This window comes from Amphiura filiformis, chromosome 8, assembly GCF_039555335.1.
Source record: "Amphiura filiformis chromosome 8, Afil_fr2py, whole genome shotgun sequence".
Classification (NCBI taxonomy): Eukaryota; Metazoa; Echinodermata; class Ophiuroidea; order Amphilepidida; family Amphiuridae; genus Amphiura; species Amphiura filiformis.
In genome coordinates this window covers 69,801,310-69,820,953 of record NC_092635.1, presented here as the reverse complement: position 1 = coordinate 69,820,953, position 19,644 = coordinate 69,801,310, and the positions used below count along the sequence as shown (strand labels likewise).

General features: G+C 35.2%; 2 protein-coding genes and 1 long non-coding RNA gene across 3 annotated transcripts; all 3 read left to right on the top strand.

Moving 5' to 3' along the window:
• Positions 1-4,263: 4,263 nt before the first annotated feature.
• On the top strand, positions 4,264-6,708 carry LOC140158341 (uncharacterized). Its single transcript, XR_011859778.1, has 3 exons — positions 4,264-4,455; positions 5,499-5,713; positions 6,590-6,708. It is a non-coding gene; the product is annotated as an uncharacterized lncRNA (long non-coding RNA).
• Positions 6,709-13,851: 7,143 nt separating this feature from the next.
• LOC140159694 (cadherin-17-like) lies at positions 13,852-15,951 on the top strand. Its single transcript, XM_072183190.1, has 4 exons — positions 13,852-13,860; positions 14,280-14,444; positions 15,148-15,243; positions 15,712-15,951. Exons 1-4 carry the CDS (start codon positions 13,852-13,854, stop codon positions 15,949-15,951), a joined length of 510 nt encoding a protein of 169 aa, XP_072039291.1.
• A 1,142-nt stretch (positions 15,952-17,093) lies between these two features.
• Positions 17,094-19,437, top strand: LOC140159693 (uncharacterized). The gene is made up of 4 exons (XM_072183189.1): positions 17,094-17,102; positions 17,947-18,043; positions 18,648-18,944; positions 19,244-19,437. Exons 1-4 carry the CDS (start codon positions 17,094-17,096, stop codon positions 19,435-19,437), a joined length of 597 nt encoding a protein of 198 aa, XP_072039290.1.
• Positions 19,438-19,644: the final 207 nt, after the last annotated feature.

The following is a 19,644-nucleotide window of genomic DNA, read 5'->3' as shown; positions in this document are numbered from 1 at the left end:
CCAGAAAACTCAAAAGATGAAGTTCAGGTAAATACATATCATGTATCAGATTCAGGACACTGAATGCAGTTTACACATGCCAAACTTGAGCCTCAAACCCACTGAATTAATATAGATAGCCTAAAGATTGTTCAAAATTGTTCATAGTTATTTGCTATGCATCAAACATGATTTGCTTGAACATGTCAAAAGGTTGACTTGTTGCACATACATCAGCTTTTCTATGCATAGTGTTGTGCATGTATCTCATGCTTGGGCATGTTATATATTAGTCATATCATCTTTTGCTATTATTTAATGTAATGTTCATGTATTGAATCCATGAAACTAGGTCAAGTTTAGATAAACCTAACTTGACCTATGAATCCTCTGCTTTTGGGCATACATGAGTAGACATAATAGTTTAGTTTAGTTTAGTTTAGTTTTTATTTAGCATTGCAACATATACAAAAATACAGAAAAATGGTAAGACATCAAGTACAATGCATCAAAAATTTAACAACAATAATAAAATGTGCACAAACCACAAAATGCCATCCCAGATTGGAGCGGCATACATACAACACCAAAAGTTGCAAGGCAAGGATAGCCCATAAAAGCCTGGCTACGTATGCAGGCTTATTTCCAATGGGGTCCCAAAACAAAAAATGGCTGTGGACGTGGAGGAAAATAGAAAAAAAGAGACATTTGGACATAAGCCTACATACGTATAAATTCTGCAGATTCCTGCTTCAAAGCACTATCAGCCAGGTGTTTTTGACAGCCTTTTTGATAGCCATCCGGTTGATTACGGTCTGAATTTGAGACGTCAAGTCATTCCAATCTAAGATGGCATTATAGTAGAAGGACTTGTTGGCAATACCTTTGACTCTGGGCACAAAGAAATTAAAATTACTAGATCTGGTACGATGGGTATGAGCACTTGAGGTTCTAATGAAGTTGTTTCTGAGGTATGGTGCACCAGTATCATTGAAGATGTTGAATACGTGGTTAAGCCTTAATTGTTTAGCACGGTCCTGAGAATTTAGAAGTTTAATGGAGTTACGAGTCAACTGATCAATGTGGGTCCTGGGAGACAAATTTAGAATAAAGCGGACTATTTTGTTTTGGGTGATCTGTAATTTGTGTTTAGCTCTGGTACTGATACCAACAAACCATGCTGAACAGCAGTAATCCAGATGACACTGTATGAGAGCAGCACACAAATTTTTGCGAAGGGTTTGATTGAGATAGTTTGAATGCCTATAAAGAAACTTAAGACGCCCAATGACTTTCCTGACAAGAACATCAACCATGTTGTCACCCGAGAGTGTTTGATCCATTGTGATTCCAAGATAATTAATACTATCTTGGGAGCAGATAACTTGCCCGTTATAATTGATGTTAAAATCAGTGACTCTCTTTAATTTCACATGAGAGCCAAATAAAATACACTCGGTCTTACCCACATGCAGGGATAATTGATTGTCGATTAGCCACTGATTACATGATTGAAGTTCTTTGTTGAGTTCATGGGAATCGACAGTGTCATCTTTGTCCCAAACTAAGATGACACTGTCGTCGGCATATAGTAATAGTTTATTTTGCACGGAGGACACCATGTCATTGCTGTAGCAAAGGTACAGCAGGGGACCCAATAAACTACCTTGTGGAACCCCACAGGTAATTTTCATGAAATCCGATGAAATGCCATCAACCGAGACAAGTTGTTGCCTGTTGGACAAATATGATCTAAACCAACCAGGGTTGATTCCCATGCACTCAAGTTTAGAACACAAAATATTATGATTTACGCTGTCAAAAGCTTTCTGTACATCTAGTAACAGCATCCCAACATAATTGCCCTTTGAAAGCTCAGATTTTATATAATCAGTCAAATGAATAAGGCAGGTTTCTGTGGAAAAGCCTGGACGGAAGCCAGATTGGTATTGGTATAAAATCTGTTTTTCTCTTAGGTATTCATCAAGCTGAACAAAAATACATTTTTCAAGAATTTTTGAAATACAACTCAGAATGCTCACTGGCCTGTAATTGCCCACGTCCAATCTACTGTTCTTTTTGTAAAGGGGAATAATTTTGGCACACTTCAAGTCATCCGGCACAGTCTTGGTGACAATTGATAGATTAACAATATGGGTGACAACAGGGGTAAGTTGGGGGGCCCCATCTTTCAAAAACTTGGGCGCCAACCCATCCAAACCAGCACCTTTATGAGCATCAAGATTGGATAAAGCCTTGAGTATAAAATCTTTGGTAACTAACTCAAGATCAAACTCATTAGGAGTCACACCTTTGTCCAAATAGAATTGTTTAAAAGTCACCGAGTCCGTGCCAAATTTCTTGAGTGGAGAGGGCAATTTACTGACCAGTGTTGAGGCAATATTTGTGAAAAAATTGTTGATGTGGTTGCAAACAGAAAGAGTGTCGTAACACAAATTACCAGCAATGTCTAAGACGATTTTCCCTTTACTTTTGGATTTGTCACTGTAACCCAGAAGTTTTAGATGTTCCCAGAGCTTCTTAGGATTACCCATGCTATCCTCGAGTTTCGATTGAAAGAATGAAGCCTTCGCATTTTGATATCCCTCTGGACTTCATTGCGTAATGCAGTGAAATCCTGATAAGAATAGTCACTACTACCTTTGAGAACCATTTTCCTGATCGTATCACGCTTCCGTATCTTTTCGAGAATAGCTGGGGTCATCCAGGGCTCTGTGCGTATTTTAATACGCACATCTCTTTCGGGTGCAATTTGGTCTAGAACATTAGTCAATATGATTTTAAAATTGATCCAGGCAGTATTGACACACTCACAGTTTAGAACAGTTGACCAGTCACAGTTTGATAGCATATTTCTAAAAGATTCAACAGAGTATTGCTTCATTGATCTAATACGAATAATATTTTGAGAATTCAATGGAACCCTAACAGACTTTCTAGTGCAGTACAACAAATCACACCAAACCACTTCATTATCGCCTTCACTCATAAGGTCATTGCGAAGATTAAAAGCCAGGTCGCTTCTTATATATAAGCAGGCGCCACCACCATTGCGGTTCCTATCGCATCGTGAAGACGTTAATTGTCGATACCAATCTCATTGTCAGTAACCGATGAATCAAGCATAGTTTCCGTAATTGCGATGACAGCTGCATTGGTTTGTTGGGCGATAACTTTGAGGTTTGAAAGTTTGGGTATTAGGGATCTGGTGTTGACATGAAGAAAGTTGAGACCTTTCTTAGGGAATAGACTGAAATCTGCTGGGGTCGTGTTTGACATGCGTGGCCCGGGGTTAACATGAACGTCACCGGATCTTATGAGGGCATAATTTAGAGGATACTGAATGTTATGATTTGAATGCAGTTGGGTTGGTGTTGACCAACCTGCAGTGTAGTCTCTGGAGACAGTCCATTTTATGTAATTGGAGAGCTTACATGGTGGAACAGGCGGAGCTCTCAGAGAATCATTGCTGAAGAAAAGTCTTAGTGACAATGATAAAATGATGATAGTATAAATGATGGCTGACTGTTTCCCGAAGAGGGCGGCCATGTCCATTGATGTTCAAAATACAGAAATACGGTATGTGAAGTCAAAGGGTAAAGCTTAAAATGATAAGCTTACTGACATGATACTGCCATAAAGTCTCAGCTCATGTACAAGTCCAAATATATCATTTGGGAGCACTTGGTAATAAATTCAGTTGATGACAACCATAAACAAGCTAGATGTAGTAAAGCTTAAGATGTGTTACAAAAGCTGTCAAGTCTGCCGAATTCGTGGTGTTTACAATTCAAGGCCGGAAGTGATGGACAGGCAGCTTAAAGTCTCAAGGTTTTTCTCAAATACTGATGGAGAAAACTCACCAAAACACATCTAAGGATGCTGCAGAGTCTATTGATGACATTGAAGCCACAAAATGTGAGCCAAATATACAATTAGGGCTCAAAATAATAACAAAAATGAGAGCATATTACAAGTATGTGCTCTCCCTCCACGACCACAGCAAAAAAAAAAAAAAAAAAAAAAAAATACAGCCAATTGTGATGTGATCAAGTAAAATCGGTTCAGTTAGAAGTTGGTGCTATTGATTTTAAATATAGCCAAATAAATATTCAATTTCAATGGGGTTTTCTGCAAAATGTAACTTTGCAAATGTTTTATGCAAATCATGTAAAAAATTGAATATGCCTGACTTCAAACTGATTTTGCTTGATCACACCATAAATGTATCTATTTTTGTCCTTCCATAGGTTGAAATTACCATTGTATCCGATATAAACAACCCTCCAGAGTTTGATCAACCAGTCTACAATGTTACACTTGTTGCACCTCAATATACCGCACCTATAGAATTACTTGATCTGGCAAAGAGAGTGACTGATATTGATGATGGTAACATAGGCAATGGAGAATTGATCTTCACACAAGTAGCTACTGACCCAGATGATGGACTCTGTAAGTTACAAATCAGAATAAATTAAAACAATTGTTTGTAAAGATCATCTAGAATACATTTGCTAATTAGTAGAGAGGCTTTCATGACCGGAATTAATAACAAGAAAGAAGGTTTAAGCAGGTAAAAACCCCATTTCTTTCCCCCAGTGAGGTTAAGGGGGTACTACACCCCTGTGGTAAATTTGTGACTATTTTTGCATTTTTCTCAAAAAATAATAACACACTGGTAACAAAAGTTATACATGTAATTGGGGCAAGGAATCCAATTACTACACTGAAATTTCAGAGACTCAAGACAAGCGGTTCAGTTTATATGATAGGAAATGAGGTACATCCTAGCGGTACCTTATTTCTTATCATAAATAATGAACCGCTTGTCTTGGGTCACTGAAATTCCAGTGTAGTAATTGATTCCTTGCCCCTATAATATACTTTTTTGTTACCACTGTGTTATTAGTTTTTGAGAAAAATGCAAAATAGACACAAATTTATCGAGGGGTGTAGTACCCCTTAAATACAAAGTAGGTAAGAATGAATCCAGTGGAGGAGGCACACACATTAATGATCAATAAAATTATACATTAGGATACCTTGAATGTGCAAAGAACTAGAAAGAAAGAGCAAGGTACACCATTTTTATGTGGGTAATCAACACAAATAGGAACGCCTTTTCTTTTGAAACTATAAACAAGCTCATCGTCAGATAAGGAGAAGTAACAAATATGTGCACAGCGGTTGGTAAAGTTTCAAATGCCAAAAATTCTGAACCCACAATCTTTGAATGTGTGTACAAATATCACATGCACAAGAAGTCCATGGTGAGCTATGTTGGGCAAATTTCCCATGCTGAAAACAAGATGGGTTTGTAAGTGTAGACAAGACACAAATGAGGTGTCATGGATCCTTGTCCATTTTTAGACTTGCCCAAACCTTACTCTGTATAATGCTTGTGACCTTCTGCAGCTGTTATGGTTCTAAGCCCATAGTATTTAAAGTAGTTTATGTAGCTCATTCTTATTAATTTGCATCCTATTACCTTACAGTTGAAGTGACAGTAATTGGTGAAGTCTTACTGGTCAGACCATTGATAGAAGTCACTGAAGCTTATACAGTCAAGATAAATGTCAATGTTGCTGATAAAGGTGTACCACCATTGTCTGATGATGCACTGGTACAAATTCATATCGAGCTACCAGATACTGGAATATATCCACCAATATTTGGTCCTGATGATTGCCAGGATATCAGTGTGGATGAGGTAACCTTAAAAGCTGATCATTACTTGGTTTAATCATTTATTGATATTTAATAATGCTGTAAAACAAGTTAAATTTCCTATCAATTTAATTTTGCGAGGAGCTGAGATGTGTGATATTAAATTGCCATGAAATTACATTTAGAAAAAGAACTGGTTTTGATGCTAAAGCTTCAGTCAGCAAGTCACCCATTGCAATAGATGTATTAAATCCAAAGTTTGATTGCAAATGTAAATCATATTTGAAGTCATTCAAATGATATTATATCATAAGCCTAGAACCCACTTGTCCTGATCAGTTTTGCTGCATATTTGAGCCAATCATATTATAAATGTGAGATTTTCTCTACAAATACGAGGATATTTAGATGAATAAAACTAAGAAAAACTAAAGCTACACTTTATATTGTGCATAATGCCAGCTTTCTGTCAAATGTCAAAGTCATCATGGCTAACGTTAGCTGACGTTGTTGGCATATTGGCCAATAAAACGGCTGTTATTACACTCTTAACATAACTCGAATATTAAGATTTAAGTAAATAATGTTTTTGGCCTTGATTTCATTTCAATTCTGAATCCAGAATGCCAAGTCAGCAGTGATTTTGGGGTACATAATTGTTGTGTTACACTGCTGAATTGAGCAGTAAGCTTAAATCCATATCACGACTTGTAAACTACTGCAATTTATTGCAAAAAAAATGGGGCTCATCTGCAAGTTACAAACAAAATTAAGTTGCCCCTAAATTTAAATGGTTTACAGTAAATAATTCAAAATTGGCTGTTTTCCTATTTTTCAAAACTTATTTTTAAAAGCAGCATTTAGTTTTAACGAGATTGTGTCAGGTTTTCAGTAATCGGGTTTTATATTACTTTAACAGGAGTTACCAGCCCCAGTATATATCTGTCAGGTTCAGGCTACATCAGATTTAGGAACTGATATAACCTATGAGTTGATTGATGCAGGATTCTTCGCCATTGATACTACTACTGGACGAATTACATCAACTGATGTATTGGACTATGAAGAACAAAAAAGAATATGTGGTTTGTATTCATACCTTTATCGGGCCTATAATCAATTTATTCCTCAATCTTATGAATGTATATCTTAACCCTTAGGAAACCTGAAGAGTTTTTGAGCTGCAGACCAAAAATTACTAAAAATAGGGGTGCATTTCTCTACCAGAATTAGACACAAAATCTGGAAATTCACATCAACTTTATTCTTAGTATATTAGAGTAATCATAGTTCATTTGGACCCAAAGCTTTCCAAAAACCATGTTATTCTTCAGCCCTTGGGGAAAAATATTAACAAAACTGTCGCTGAGAATTATTGCAAAGTAAACCATTGAACAGGAATGCTGCTTGAAGAATGCACAGCATTATTAAAGTGCAAATATTCCTGTTAACTAGCACAAAATATGCCCCCCCCCCCCTAAATTTTAATTCTTCCACCATCACCAATTCTATGAAAATGTGTTGGTGGTTTTTTGGTGCAAATTTGTTATGTCATAAATGACACCATCCATGCCTATGCCTCCATGTCTGCATATAGAGAACAGAGAGTGATGAGTTACATGATACAGAACAGCTCCACATGCAGAGAATCCTCAAGAAAGAAAGCTATCATTCTGATGGTAGATTTCATTGACAAACTGGGGACAGATCACCGTACATGAACAATATGTTTTGCAACATAGTAACAGTAACTGATTTATTGTTTGCTGTTTTTTACACAGCTTTTAGTCTCTGCCAGCAACATAGATGGAATCACTTATAAACCTGTTACAGTGAATGTGAATGACATCAATGACAATTCACCACAATTTGAATCGGTAAATATAAGTATCATTAATATATTACATAATTGCTCATCAACATATAAAAGTACATCAACAAACTTATGATGTATGATCACAAACAGTACATAACACTGAAATATTCTCGTAAAGTATGTGTGCTGCTAATTTGGCTTACTGTATTTTACGGGAAAAACATTCTGAAGGAGTGAAAAAGTCCTAAAAAGTGAGTAAACGTTAGTGGTTTTTGTTTGGTTTTTACAATAAAATATGCCTAATCAGGGATTTATAAAGCAACAACTGTGAAAATGATTTAACATATGTCTGATTTACTACTAAATGGAGGAGAGTTTGAAATATGTTATCGCCAATGTATTCGGGACAGATGACTTGCACATTACTGTGATACACATTTCTGTATTTTGAGCTGGCAAAAGAGTTGTTTAATTTTGAATCCTTTTGTTATTTTATTATTTTGTCAATATGGAATCATATTTCCTTATGCTTCCCAACAGAATGAATGTGGTGATGTAACCTTACAAGAGGATGCCGTCTTAGAAACCCTTGTTTGCCGTGTGCTTGCAGTAGATATGGATTATCCAGGCACTGATAACTCCAGGATCACATATGAATTAACTGGAGATAACAAAGGTACTTTTGAATTCACAAAATTGAATAAGTTTAATTCTGATCTAGAAATGGCAGTATTTCTAGAATGCTTTCTCTCAAATGTTCATAAATTTTTCAAAAGTTAAATACTATCTTGGCCTTCCCCTGGTTTTAAATCTAATTGTGTACAAATTAACAAAAATAGAATGCATATGAATAAAACAGAATATTGCAATGTCAAGATAGATAATAAGCTCATGGGTTTTTTTGTGTGTGTTTTGTACGATGCCACAATCCCAGTCATCAAGTAGAACTGTTTGAAACCATATTTCTGTTATACTTGGCATATTAAAATTTTGCTTTCTTTGGTGTGAAATCTGAACCCTTCCCTACTACTACAACCCTTTCCTATCCCACCAATGTTGGATGTTTGTAGATGTGCATGACAAAAAACTACCAACATTGATAGGGGGACTGTGGGAATATTTGAAGTACCCATGTTAAAGTGTTCCAACAATTATGATCGGGATTGCAGGTTAAAAGCCTCTACAATGTAATTGAAACATATTTAAAGAAATTATATGATTATATTATTATTGATTTAGATAAGTTTGTGATTCGCAAGGATGGTGCACCTGGTTATGGCTATATATACCTCAACTGGTCACTGGATAGGAGGTTCAAGATTCATACACCTTAACTGTGCTGGTAAGCAGTATGTTGTGTTATTGGTTTTGTTGTTTTGTGTATGTTTCGGGAGAGATATGCAGTTGTAAACACAGGCAAGCAGGAACACAAGCATGGTCAATCTCTGTGTTACTGCAAACACACAGGAACTGTGGATGTCCGTGGTTCCTGGGTGGTGTTTCTAGATCTACAAGGGCATATGGATGTGTACAACCATTTACCGCAATTGGATAGTGAAGATGTAACATGTCCATGATAAGGAGAACAAAGAGTAAACTTGTGTCTGCAGTGGGATTCAATTCCAAGGGGGAGGGGATAACATCCTTGGTTGCCAGTGTTCAAATGTACAATTTTTCAACTTATAAATTAACAGGCCAAGGATAATGGCAACCCTATTCTCAGCACTCCTCCATTGGATATAGAGATTAAAGTTGGAGACATCAATGATGTGCTACCAGTATTCACAATTCCACCAGTAAGAGGTGTCTACGATGCACCTGTTGACCCTGGCATACAAGTAAGTTTAATAAATGCTGGGGCATATAATTGCTGTATAACAAGATATTTGACAGTAATTTCTCAGAAGTTCCTTCCATGCTAAGAGTAAAGTCTAAGTATGTTTTATTTTAATTTTAAAAGATTAACCTAGCAAGGGTCACTTGTTAATCCCAGCAGTCATTAAAACCATTGTTGGTGTTGTTGTCATGTAGTTAAGGGATGGGGTATGAACGTTTGAACAGTATTTATTTTGGGACATTAGAGCACATCAGACATATCGAATTGCATTCTGAATACGAAGAATGTCCTGATATCAAATAATTTTGATTTTTTGAAATTCGCAATGTAATACACATTTTATGGCAAATGATTAAAATTGATATTTTGGATTTTTAACAGTACTCAAAGTAAACTTAACAAATCTGATGATATGTACTTAAAGTGTGTGTAGGTGGGATGAAAAGCCGACGATCAATTGAAAATTTTGACCTTTCATATTGATGATATGGATTTTTTCCCAAAACACCCAAAAAAATTAGGTCTTTTGGGGAAAAAAATCCATATCTTCAAAATGAAAGGTCAAAATTTTCAATTGATAGTCTGCTTTTCCTCCCCGCTACATACACTTTAAGAATATATCATTAGATTTATAAAATTTACTTCGTGGACTGTTATATATCAAAAAGTGAAAAATATCAAATTTTTATAATTTGTCATAAAATTTGTATTATATTGTGAATTTCAAAAAATGAAAATTATTTGATATCAGAAAGACATTCTCCGTATTCAGAATGCAATTTGATATGTCTGATGTGCTCTCATGTCCCACAAAAAATACTGTCGAAACGCTCAATCCAGATCCCTTAATAAGGATTGGCATAATTCGCAATAAAATAGATGTTGATTCTCAAACTAGTAATGTCTCTTTTTGGTTTTCTCTTTCTCTCTAGGTAAAATCAGTAACACCAGAGGATGAGGACCTTTATCCTAATAACATCATCATGTGCAGACTGTCTGGTTCTGACATGTTTTATGTGTCATCAAATGGTAAGAATCAAAATATGCATACAGGGTGGACCTCGAAAATCTGTATCGTCAAAATCTTACTTGTTTGGGTATTTAACATCCAACTAAATATAACTAAAAATTAGCTATCATACTTACTAAATTTTGACAATTCACCGCACCATTCCTGAAATACAAGAGTGTTATGAAACTCCCGCATTTTCAAGACTTCCGACAGATTCAAATACCGATCGATAATATTGTCATTGATAGATATTTGACTCTGTGGAACAGATTGAAAATGAAGTAACTTCATAAACTCCTTTTATTTCACAAGCGAGCGGTTTGTTGTCAAAAAGCGCGTGATAGTTGATATATTCCTCAACCACATCGGTTATTTAATTTATGCCTTAATATACCCTAAAATTCAGTTCTTTCAGGGACACCCTGTATAATAAAATTCCTAAATCTTAAGCAAAAAAACAACAACTTAACAATCAACTTACAAGGGTTTTTTTTTTTTTTTAACAAGCATATTGCTATTGAATTAGACAATGGCAAATGTCAAAGCAGTCTGATAAAGACAAAATCTGACAAAGAAGTGAAGAAAGATTGTGTTAATTAAGTTTTCTTCTGTTGTTTCAGGTGTAACATGTACATTAGTCACTGCCCAACGTCTTGAATTCCAAGCAGAACCACACATACTAAACATAACCGCCTACAATCCTGATAAACCAGATCTGATTATAGATGACAGTAGCGTAGAAGTCAGGGTATTTGTAACAGACACCACCTGTTTTGTGGACATCACACCTGGAGGTTTCATTGTGAGATATAGACAGAGTGATGTAACTGATGATGTACCAGTGATTAATGTTGATGCAACAAGTACATGTGGTGATGACCCAGTGTTTGAAATAAACAATCAAGAATTGTCTCCAAGTAAGTTATTTACACTTGATAAAAAAATAATAAAACCAGTTATACCCATATTTTGAAAGAATACAGACAAAATGCAAGTACAGCATAAACCAATTGAAAATTGGTGTAAAAGAGTGATGATTAAGTTTGAAATTTCAAATGTGTATTGCCTCGATTCGAGGTGTAAAATCAATGGGCATAGATGTCCTCTGTTCACAGTGAATACAAGTAGGGATGGTTGTGCATATGTCTGATGCTAGAGACAGATCAGAACATTCTAGTAGATAGAAAATGGTTAATATTTTCTTTTTACATTTCAGATCCTGGTGACCCGTTCCAGCCATCAACTGATTTCAGAATTGACAGTGCAACTGGTGAAATATTTTCTATGACTGATAATCCCACTATTGGAGCACATACCATGAGTGTGATTGCATACCATGCATCTGATCCAGAAAACTCAAAAGATGAAGTGCAGGTAAATACATATCATGTATCAGATTCAGGACAATGAATGCAGTTTACACATGCCAAACTTGAGCCTCAAACGCACTGACTTAATATAGATAGCCTAAAGATTGTTCAGAATTGTTCATAGTTATTTGCTATGCATCAAACATGATTTGCTTGAACATGTCAAAAGGTTGACCTGTTGCACATACATCAGCTTTTCTATGCATAGTGTTGTGCATGTATCTCATGCTTGGGCATGTTATATATAGTCATATCATCTTTTGCTATTATTTAATGTAATGTTCATGTATTGAATCCATGAAACTAGGTGAAGTTTAGATAAACCTAACTTGACCTATGAATCCTCTGCTTTTGGGCATACATGAGTAGACATAATATAGCCAATTGTGATGTGATCAAGTAAAATCGGTTCAGTTAGAAGTTGGTGCTATTGATTTTTAAATATAGCCAAATAAATATTCAATTTCAATGGGGTTTTCTGCAAAATGTAGCTTTGCAAATGTTTTATGCAAATCATGTAAAAAATTGAATATGCCTGACTTCAAACTGATTTTGCTTGATCACACCATAAATGTATCTATTTTTGTCCTTCCGTAGGTTGAAATTACCATTGTATCCGATATAAACAACCCTCCAGAGTTTGATCAACCAGTCTACAATGTTACACTTGTTGCACCTCAATATACCGCACCTATAGAATTACTTGATCTGGCAAAGAGAGTGACTGATATTGATGATGGTAACATAGGCAATGGAGAATTGATCTTCACACAAGTAGCTACTGACCCAGATGATGGACTCTGTAAGTTACAAATCAGAATAAATTAAAACAATTGTTTGTAAAGATCATCTAGAATACATTTGCTAATTAGTAGAGAGGCTTTCATGACCGGAATTAATAACAAGAAAGAAGGTTTAAGCAGGTAAAAACCCCAATTCTTTCCCCCAGCGAGGTTAAGGTACAAAGTAGATAAGAATGAATCCAGTGGAGGAGGGCACACACATTAATGATCAATAAAATTATACATTAGGATACCTTGAATGTGCAAAGAACTAGAAAGAAAGAGCAAGGTACACCATTTTTATGTGGGTAATCAACACAAATAGGAACGCCTTTTCTTTTGAAACTATAAACAAGCTCATCGTCAGATAAGGAGAAGTAACAAATATGTGCACAGCGGTTGGTAAAGTTTCAAATGCCAAACATTCTGAACCCACAATCTTTGAATGTGTGTACAAATATCACAAGAAGTCCATGGTGAGCTATGTTGGGCAAATTTCCCATGTTGAAAACAAGATGGGTTTGTAAGTGTAGACAAGACACAAATGAGGTGTCATGGATCCTTGTCCATTTTTAGACTTGCCCAAACCTTACTTCAAATGTATAATGCTTGTGACCTTCTGCAGCTGTTATGGTTCTAAGCCCATAGTATTTAAAGTATTTTATATAGCTCATTCTTATTAATTTGCATCCTATTACCTTACAGTTGAAGTGACAGTAATTGGTGAAGTCCTTCTGGTCAGACCATTGATAGAAGTCACTGAAGCTTATACAGTCAAGATAAATGTCAATGTTGCTGATAAAGGTGTGCCACCATTGTCTGATGATGCACTGGTACAAATTCATATCGAGCTACCAGATACTGGAATATATCCACCAATATTTGGTCCTGATGATTGCCAGGATATCAGTGTGAATGAGGTAACCTTAAAAGCTGATCATTACTTGGTTTAATCATTTATTGATATTTAATAATGCTGTAAAACAAGTTAAATTTCCTATCAATTTAATTTTGCGAGGAGCTGAGATGTGTGATATTAAATTGCCATGAAATTACATTTAGAAAAAGAACTGGTTTTGATGCTAAAGCTTCAGTCAGCAAGTCACCCATTGCAATAGATGTATTAAATCCAAAGTTTGATTGCAAATGTAAATCATATTTGAAGTCATTCAAATGATATTATATCATAAGCCTAGAACCCACTTGTCCTGATCAGTTTTGCTGCATATTTGAGCCAATCATATTATAAATGTGAGATTTTCTCTACAAATACGAGGATATTTAGATGAATAAAACTAAAAAAAACTAAAGCTACACTTTATATTGTGCATAATGCCAGCTTTCTGTCAAATGTCAAAGTCATCATGGCTAACGTTAGCTGACGTTGGCATATTGGCAATAAAACGGCTGTTATTACACTCTTAACATAACTCGAATATTAAGATTTAAGTAAATAATGTTTTTGGCCTTGATTTCATTTCAATTCTGAATCCAGAATGCCAAGTCAGCAGTGATTTTGGGGTACATAATTGTTGTGTTACACTGTTGAATTGAGCAGTAAGCTTAAATCCATATCACGACTTGTAAACTACTGCATTTTATTGCAAAAACAATGGGGCTCATCTGCAAGTTACAAACAAAATTAAGTTGCCCCTAAATTTAAATGGTTTACAGTAAATAATTCAAAATTGGCTGTTTTCCTATTTTTCAAAACTTATTTTTAAAAGCAGCATTTAGTTTTAACGAGATTGTGTCAGGTTTTCAGTAATCGGGTTTTATATTACTTTAACAGGAGTTACCAGCCCCAGTATATATCTGTCAGGTTCAGGCTACATCAGATTTAGGAACTGATATAACCTATGAGTTGATTGATGCAGGATTCTTCGCCATTGATACTACTACTGGACGAATTACATCAACTGATGTATTGGACTATGAAGAACAAAAAGAATATGTGGTTTGTATTCATACCTTTATCGGGCCTATAATCAATTTATTCCTCAATCTTATGAATGTATATCTTAACCCTTAGGAAACCTGAAGAGTTTTTTGAGCTGCAGACCAAAAATTACTAAAAATAGGGGTGCATTTCTCTACCAGAATTAGACACAAAATCTGGAAATTCACATCAACTTTATTCTTAGTATATTAGAGTAATCATAGTTCATTTGGACCCAAAGCTTTCCACTGGTGTCCAAAAACCATGTTATTCTTCAGCCCTTGGGGAAAAATATTAACAAAACTGTTGCTGAGAATTATTGCAAAGTAAACCATTGAACAGGAATGCTGCTTGAAGAATTCACAGCATTAATAAAGTGCAAATATTCCTGTTAACTAGCACAAAATATGCCCCCCCCCTAAATTTTAATTCTTCCACCATCACCAATTCTATGAAAATGTGTTGGTGGTTTTTGGTGCAAATTTGTTATGTCATAAATGACACCATCCATGCCTATGCCTCCATGTCTGCATATAGAGAACAGAGAGTGATGAGTTACATGATACAGAACAGCTCCACATGCAGAGAATCCTCAAGAAAGAAAGCTATCATTCTGATGGTAGATTTCATTGACAAACTGGGGACAGATCACCGTACATGAACAATATGTTTTGCAACATAGTAACAGTAACTGATTTATTGTTTGCTGTTTTTTACACAGCTTTTAGTCTCTGCCAGCAACATAGATGGAATCACTTATAAACCTGTTACAGTGAATGTGAATGACATCAATGACAATTCACCACAATTTGAATCGGTAAATATAAGTATCATTAATATATTACATAATTGCTCATCAACATATAAAAGTACATCAACAAACTTATGATGTATGATCACAAACAGTACATAACACTGAAATATTCTCGTAAAGTATGTGTGCTGCTAATTTGGCTTACTGTATTTTACGGAAAAAACATTCTGAAGGAGTGAAAAGTCCTAAAAAGTGAGTAAACGTTAGTGGTTTTTTTGGTTTTTACAATAAAATATGCCTAATCAGGGATTTATAAAGCAACAACTGTGAAAATGATTTAACATATGTCTGATTTACTACTAAATGGAGGAGAGTTTGAAATATGTTATCGCCAATGTATTCGGGACAGATGACTTGCACATTACTGTGATACACATTTCTGTATTTTGAGCTGGCAAAAGAGTTGTTTAATTTTGAATCCTTTTGTTATTTTGTCAATATGGAATCATATTTCCTTATGCTTCCCAACAGAATGAATGTGGTGATGTAACCTTACAAGAGGATGCCGTCTTAGAAACCCTTGTTTGCCGTGTGCTTGCAGTAGATTTGGATTATCCAGGCACTGATAACTCCAGGATCACATATGAATTAACTGGAGATAACAAAGGTACTTTTGAATTCACAAAATTGAATAAGTTTAATTCTGATCTAGAAATGGCAGTATTTCTAGAATGCTTTCTCTCAAATGTTCATAAATTTTTCAAAAGTTAAATACTATCTTGGCCTTCCCCTGGTTTTAAATCTAATTGTGTACAAATTAACAAAAATAGAATGCATATGAATAAAACAGAATATTGCAATGTCAAGATAGATAATAAGCTCATGGTTTTTTTTTTGTGTGTGTTTTGTACGATGCCACAATCCCAGTCATCAAGTAGAACTGTTTGAAACCATATTTCTGTTATACTTGGCATATTAAAATTTTGCTTTCTTTGGTGTGAAATCTGAACCCTTCCCTACTACTACAACCCTTTCCTATCCCACCAATGTTGGATGTTTGTAGATGTGCATGACAAAAAAACTACCAACATTGATAGGGGGACTGTGGGAATATTTGAAGTACCCATGTTAAAGTGTTCCAACAATTATGATCGGGATTGCAGGTTAAAAGCCTCTACAATGTAATTGAAACATATTTAAAGAAATTATATGATTATATTATTATTGATTTAGATAAGTTTGTGATTCGCAAGGATGGTGCACCTGGTTATGGCTATATATACCTCAACTGGTCACTGGATAGGGAGGTTCAAGATTCATACACCTTAACTGTGCTGGTAAGCAGTATGTTGTGTTATTGGTTTTGTTGTTTTGTGTATGTTTCGGGAGAGATATGCAGTTGTAAACACAGGCAAGCAGGAACACAAGCATGGTCAATCTCTGTGTTACTGCAAACACACAGGAACTGTGGATGTCCGTGGTTCCTGGGTGGTGTTTCTAGATCTACAAGGGCATATGGATGTGTACAACCATTTACCGCAATTGGATAGTGAAGATGTAACATGTCCATGATAAGGAGAACAAAGAGTAAACTTGTGTCTGCAGTGGGATTCAATTCCAAGGGGGGGGGGGGATAACATCCTTGGTTGCCAGTGTTCAAATGTACAATTTTTTCAACTTATAAATTAACAGGCCAAGGATAATGGCAACCCTATTCTCAGCACTCCTCCATTGGATATAGAGATTAAAGTTGGAGACATCAATGATGTGCTACCAGTATTCACAATTCCACCAGTAAGAGTTGTCTACGATGCACCTGTTGACCCTGGCATACAAGTAAGTTTAATAAATGCTGGGGCATATAATTGCTGTATAACAAGATATTTGACAGTAATTTCTCAGAAGTTCCTTCCATGCTAAGAGTAAAGTCTAAGTATGTTTTATTTTAATTTTAAAAGATTAACCTAGCAAGGGTCACTTGTTAATCCCAGCAGTCATTAAAACCATTGTTGGTGTTGTTGTCATGTAGTTAAGGGATGGGGTATGAACGTTTGAACAGTATTTATTTTGGGACATTAGAGCACATCAGACATATCGAATTGCATTCTGAATACGAAGAATGTCCTGATATCAAATAATTTTGATTTTTTGAAATTCGCAATGTAATACACATTTTATGGCAAATGATTAAAAATTGATATTTTGGATTTTTAACAGTACTCAAAGTAAACTTAACAAATCTGATGATATGTACTTAAAGTGTGTGTAGGTGGGATGAAAAGCCGACGATCAATTGAAAATTTTGACCTTTCATATTGATGATATGGATTCTTTCCCAAAACACCCAAAAAAAATTAGGTCTTTTTGGGAAAAAATCCATATCTTCAAAATGAAAGGTCAAAATTTTCAATTGATCGCCTGCTTTTCCTCCCGCTACATACACTTTAAGAATATATCATTAGATTTATAAAATTTACTTCGAGGACTGTTATATATCAAAAAGTGAAAATATCAAATTTTTATAATTTGTCATAAAATTTGTATTATATTGTGAATTTCAAAAAATGAAAATTATTTGATATCAGAAAGACATTCTCCGTATTCAGAATGCAATTTGATATGTCTGATGTGCTCTCATGTCCCACAAAAAATACTGTCGAAACGCTCAATCCAGATCCCTTAATAAGGATTGGCATAATTCGCAATAAAATAGATGTTGATTCTCAAACTAGTAATGTCTCTTTTTGGTTTTCTCTTTCTCTCTAGGTAAAATCAGTAACACCAGAGGATGAGGACCTTTATCCTAATAACATCATCATGTGCAGACTGTCTGGTTCTGACATGTTTTATGTGTCATCAAATGGTAAGAATCAAAATATGCATACAGGGTGGACCTCGAAAATCTGTATCGTCAAAATCTTACTTGTTTGGGTATTTAACATCCAACTAAATATAACTAAAAATTAGCTATCATACTTACTAAATTTTGATAATTCACGCACCATTCCTGAAATACAAGAGTGTTATGAAACTCCCAAGCATTTTCAAGACTTCCGACAGATTCAAATACCGATCGATAATATTGTCATTGATAGATATTTGACTCTGTGGAACAGATTGAAAATGAAGTAACTTCATAAACTCCTTTTATTTCAAAAGCGAGCGGTCAGTTGTCAAAAAGTGTGTGATAGTTGATATATTCCTCAACCACATCGGTTATTTAATTTATGCCTTAATATACCCTAAAATTCAGTTCTTTCAGGGACACCCTGTATAATAAAATTCCTAAATCTTAAGCAAAAAAACAACAACTTAACAATCAACTTACAAGGGTTTTTGCATTATTTAAACAAGCATATTGCTATTGAATTAGACAATGGCAAATGTCAAAGCAGTCTGATAAAGACAAAATCTGACAAAGAAGTGAAGAAAGATTGTGTTAATTAAGTTTTCTTCTGTTGTTTCAGGTGTAACATGTACATTAGTCACTGCCCAACGTCTTGAATTCCAAGCAGAACCACACATACTAAACATAACCGCCTACAATCCTGATAAACCAGATCTGATTATAGATGACAGTAGCATAGAAGTCAGGGTATTTGTAACAGACACCACCTGTTTTGTGGACATCACACCTGGAGGTTTCATTGTGAGATATAAACAGAGTGATGTAACTGATGATGTACCAGTGATTAATGTTGATGCAACAAGTACATGTGGTGATGACCCAGTGTTTGAAATAAACAATCAAGAATTGTCTCCAAGTAAGTTATTTACACTTGATAAAAAAATAATAAAACCAGTTATACCCATATTTTGAAAGAATACAGACAAAATGCAAGTACAGCATAAACCAATTGAAAATTGGTGTAAAAGAGCGATGATTAAGTTTGAAATTTCAAATGTGTATTGCCTCGATTCGAGGTGTAAAATCAATGGGCATAGATGTCCTCTGTTCACAGTGAATACAAGTAGGGATGGTTGTGCATATGTCTGATGCTAGAGACAGATCAGAACATTCTAGTAGATAGAAAATGGTTAATATTTTCTTTTTACATTTCAGATCCTGGTGACCCGTTCCAGCCATCAACTGATTTCAGAATTGACAGTGCAACTGGTGAAATATTTTCTATGACTGATAATCCCACTATTGGAGCACATGCCATGAGTGTGATTGCATACCATGCATCTGATCCAGAAAACTCAAAAGATGAAGTGCAGGTAAATACATATCATGTATCAGATTCAGGACACTGAATGCAGTTTACACATGCCAAACTTGAGCCTCAAACCCACTGACTTAATATAGATAGCCTAAAGATTGTTCAGAATTGTTCATAGTTATTTGCTATGCATCAAACATGATTTGCTTGAACATGTCAAAAGGTTGACCTGTTGCACATACATCAGCTTTTCTATGCATAGTGTTGTGCATGTATCTCATGTTTGGGCATGTTATATATA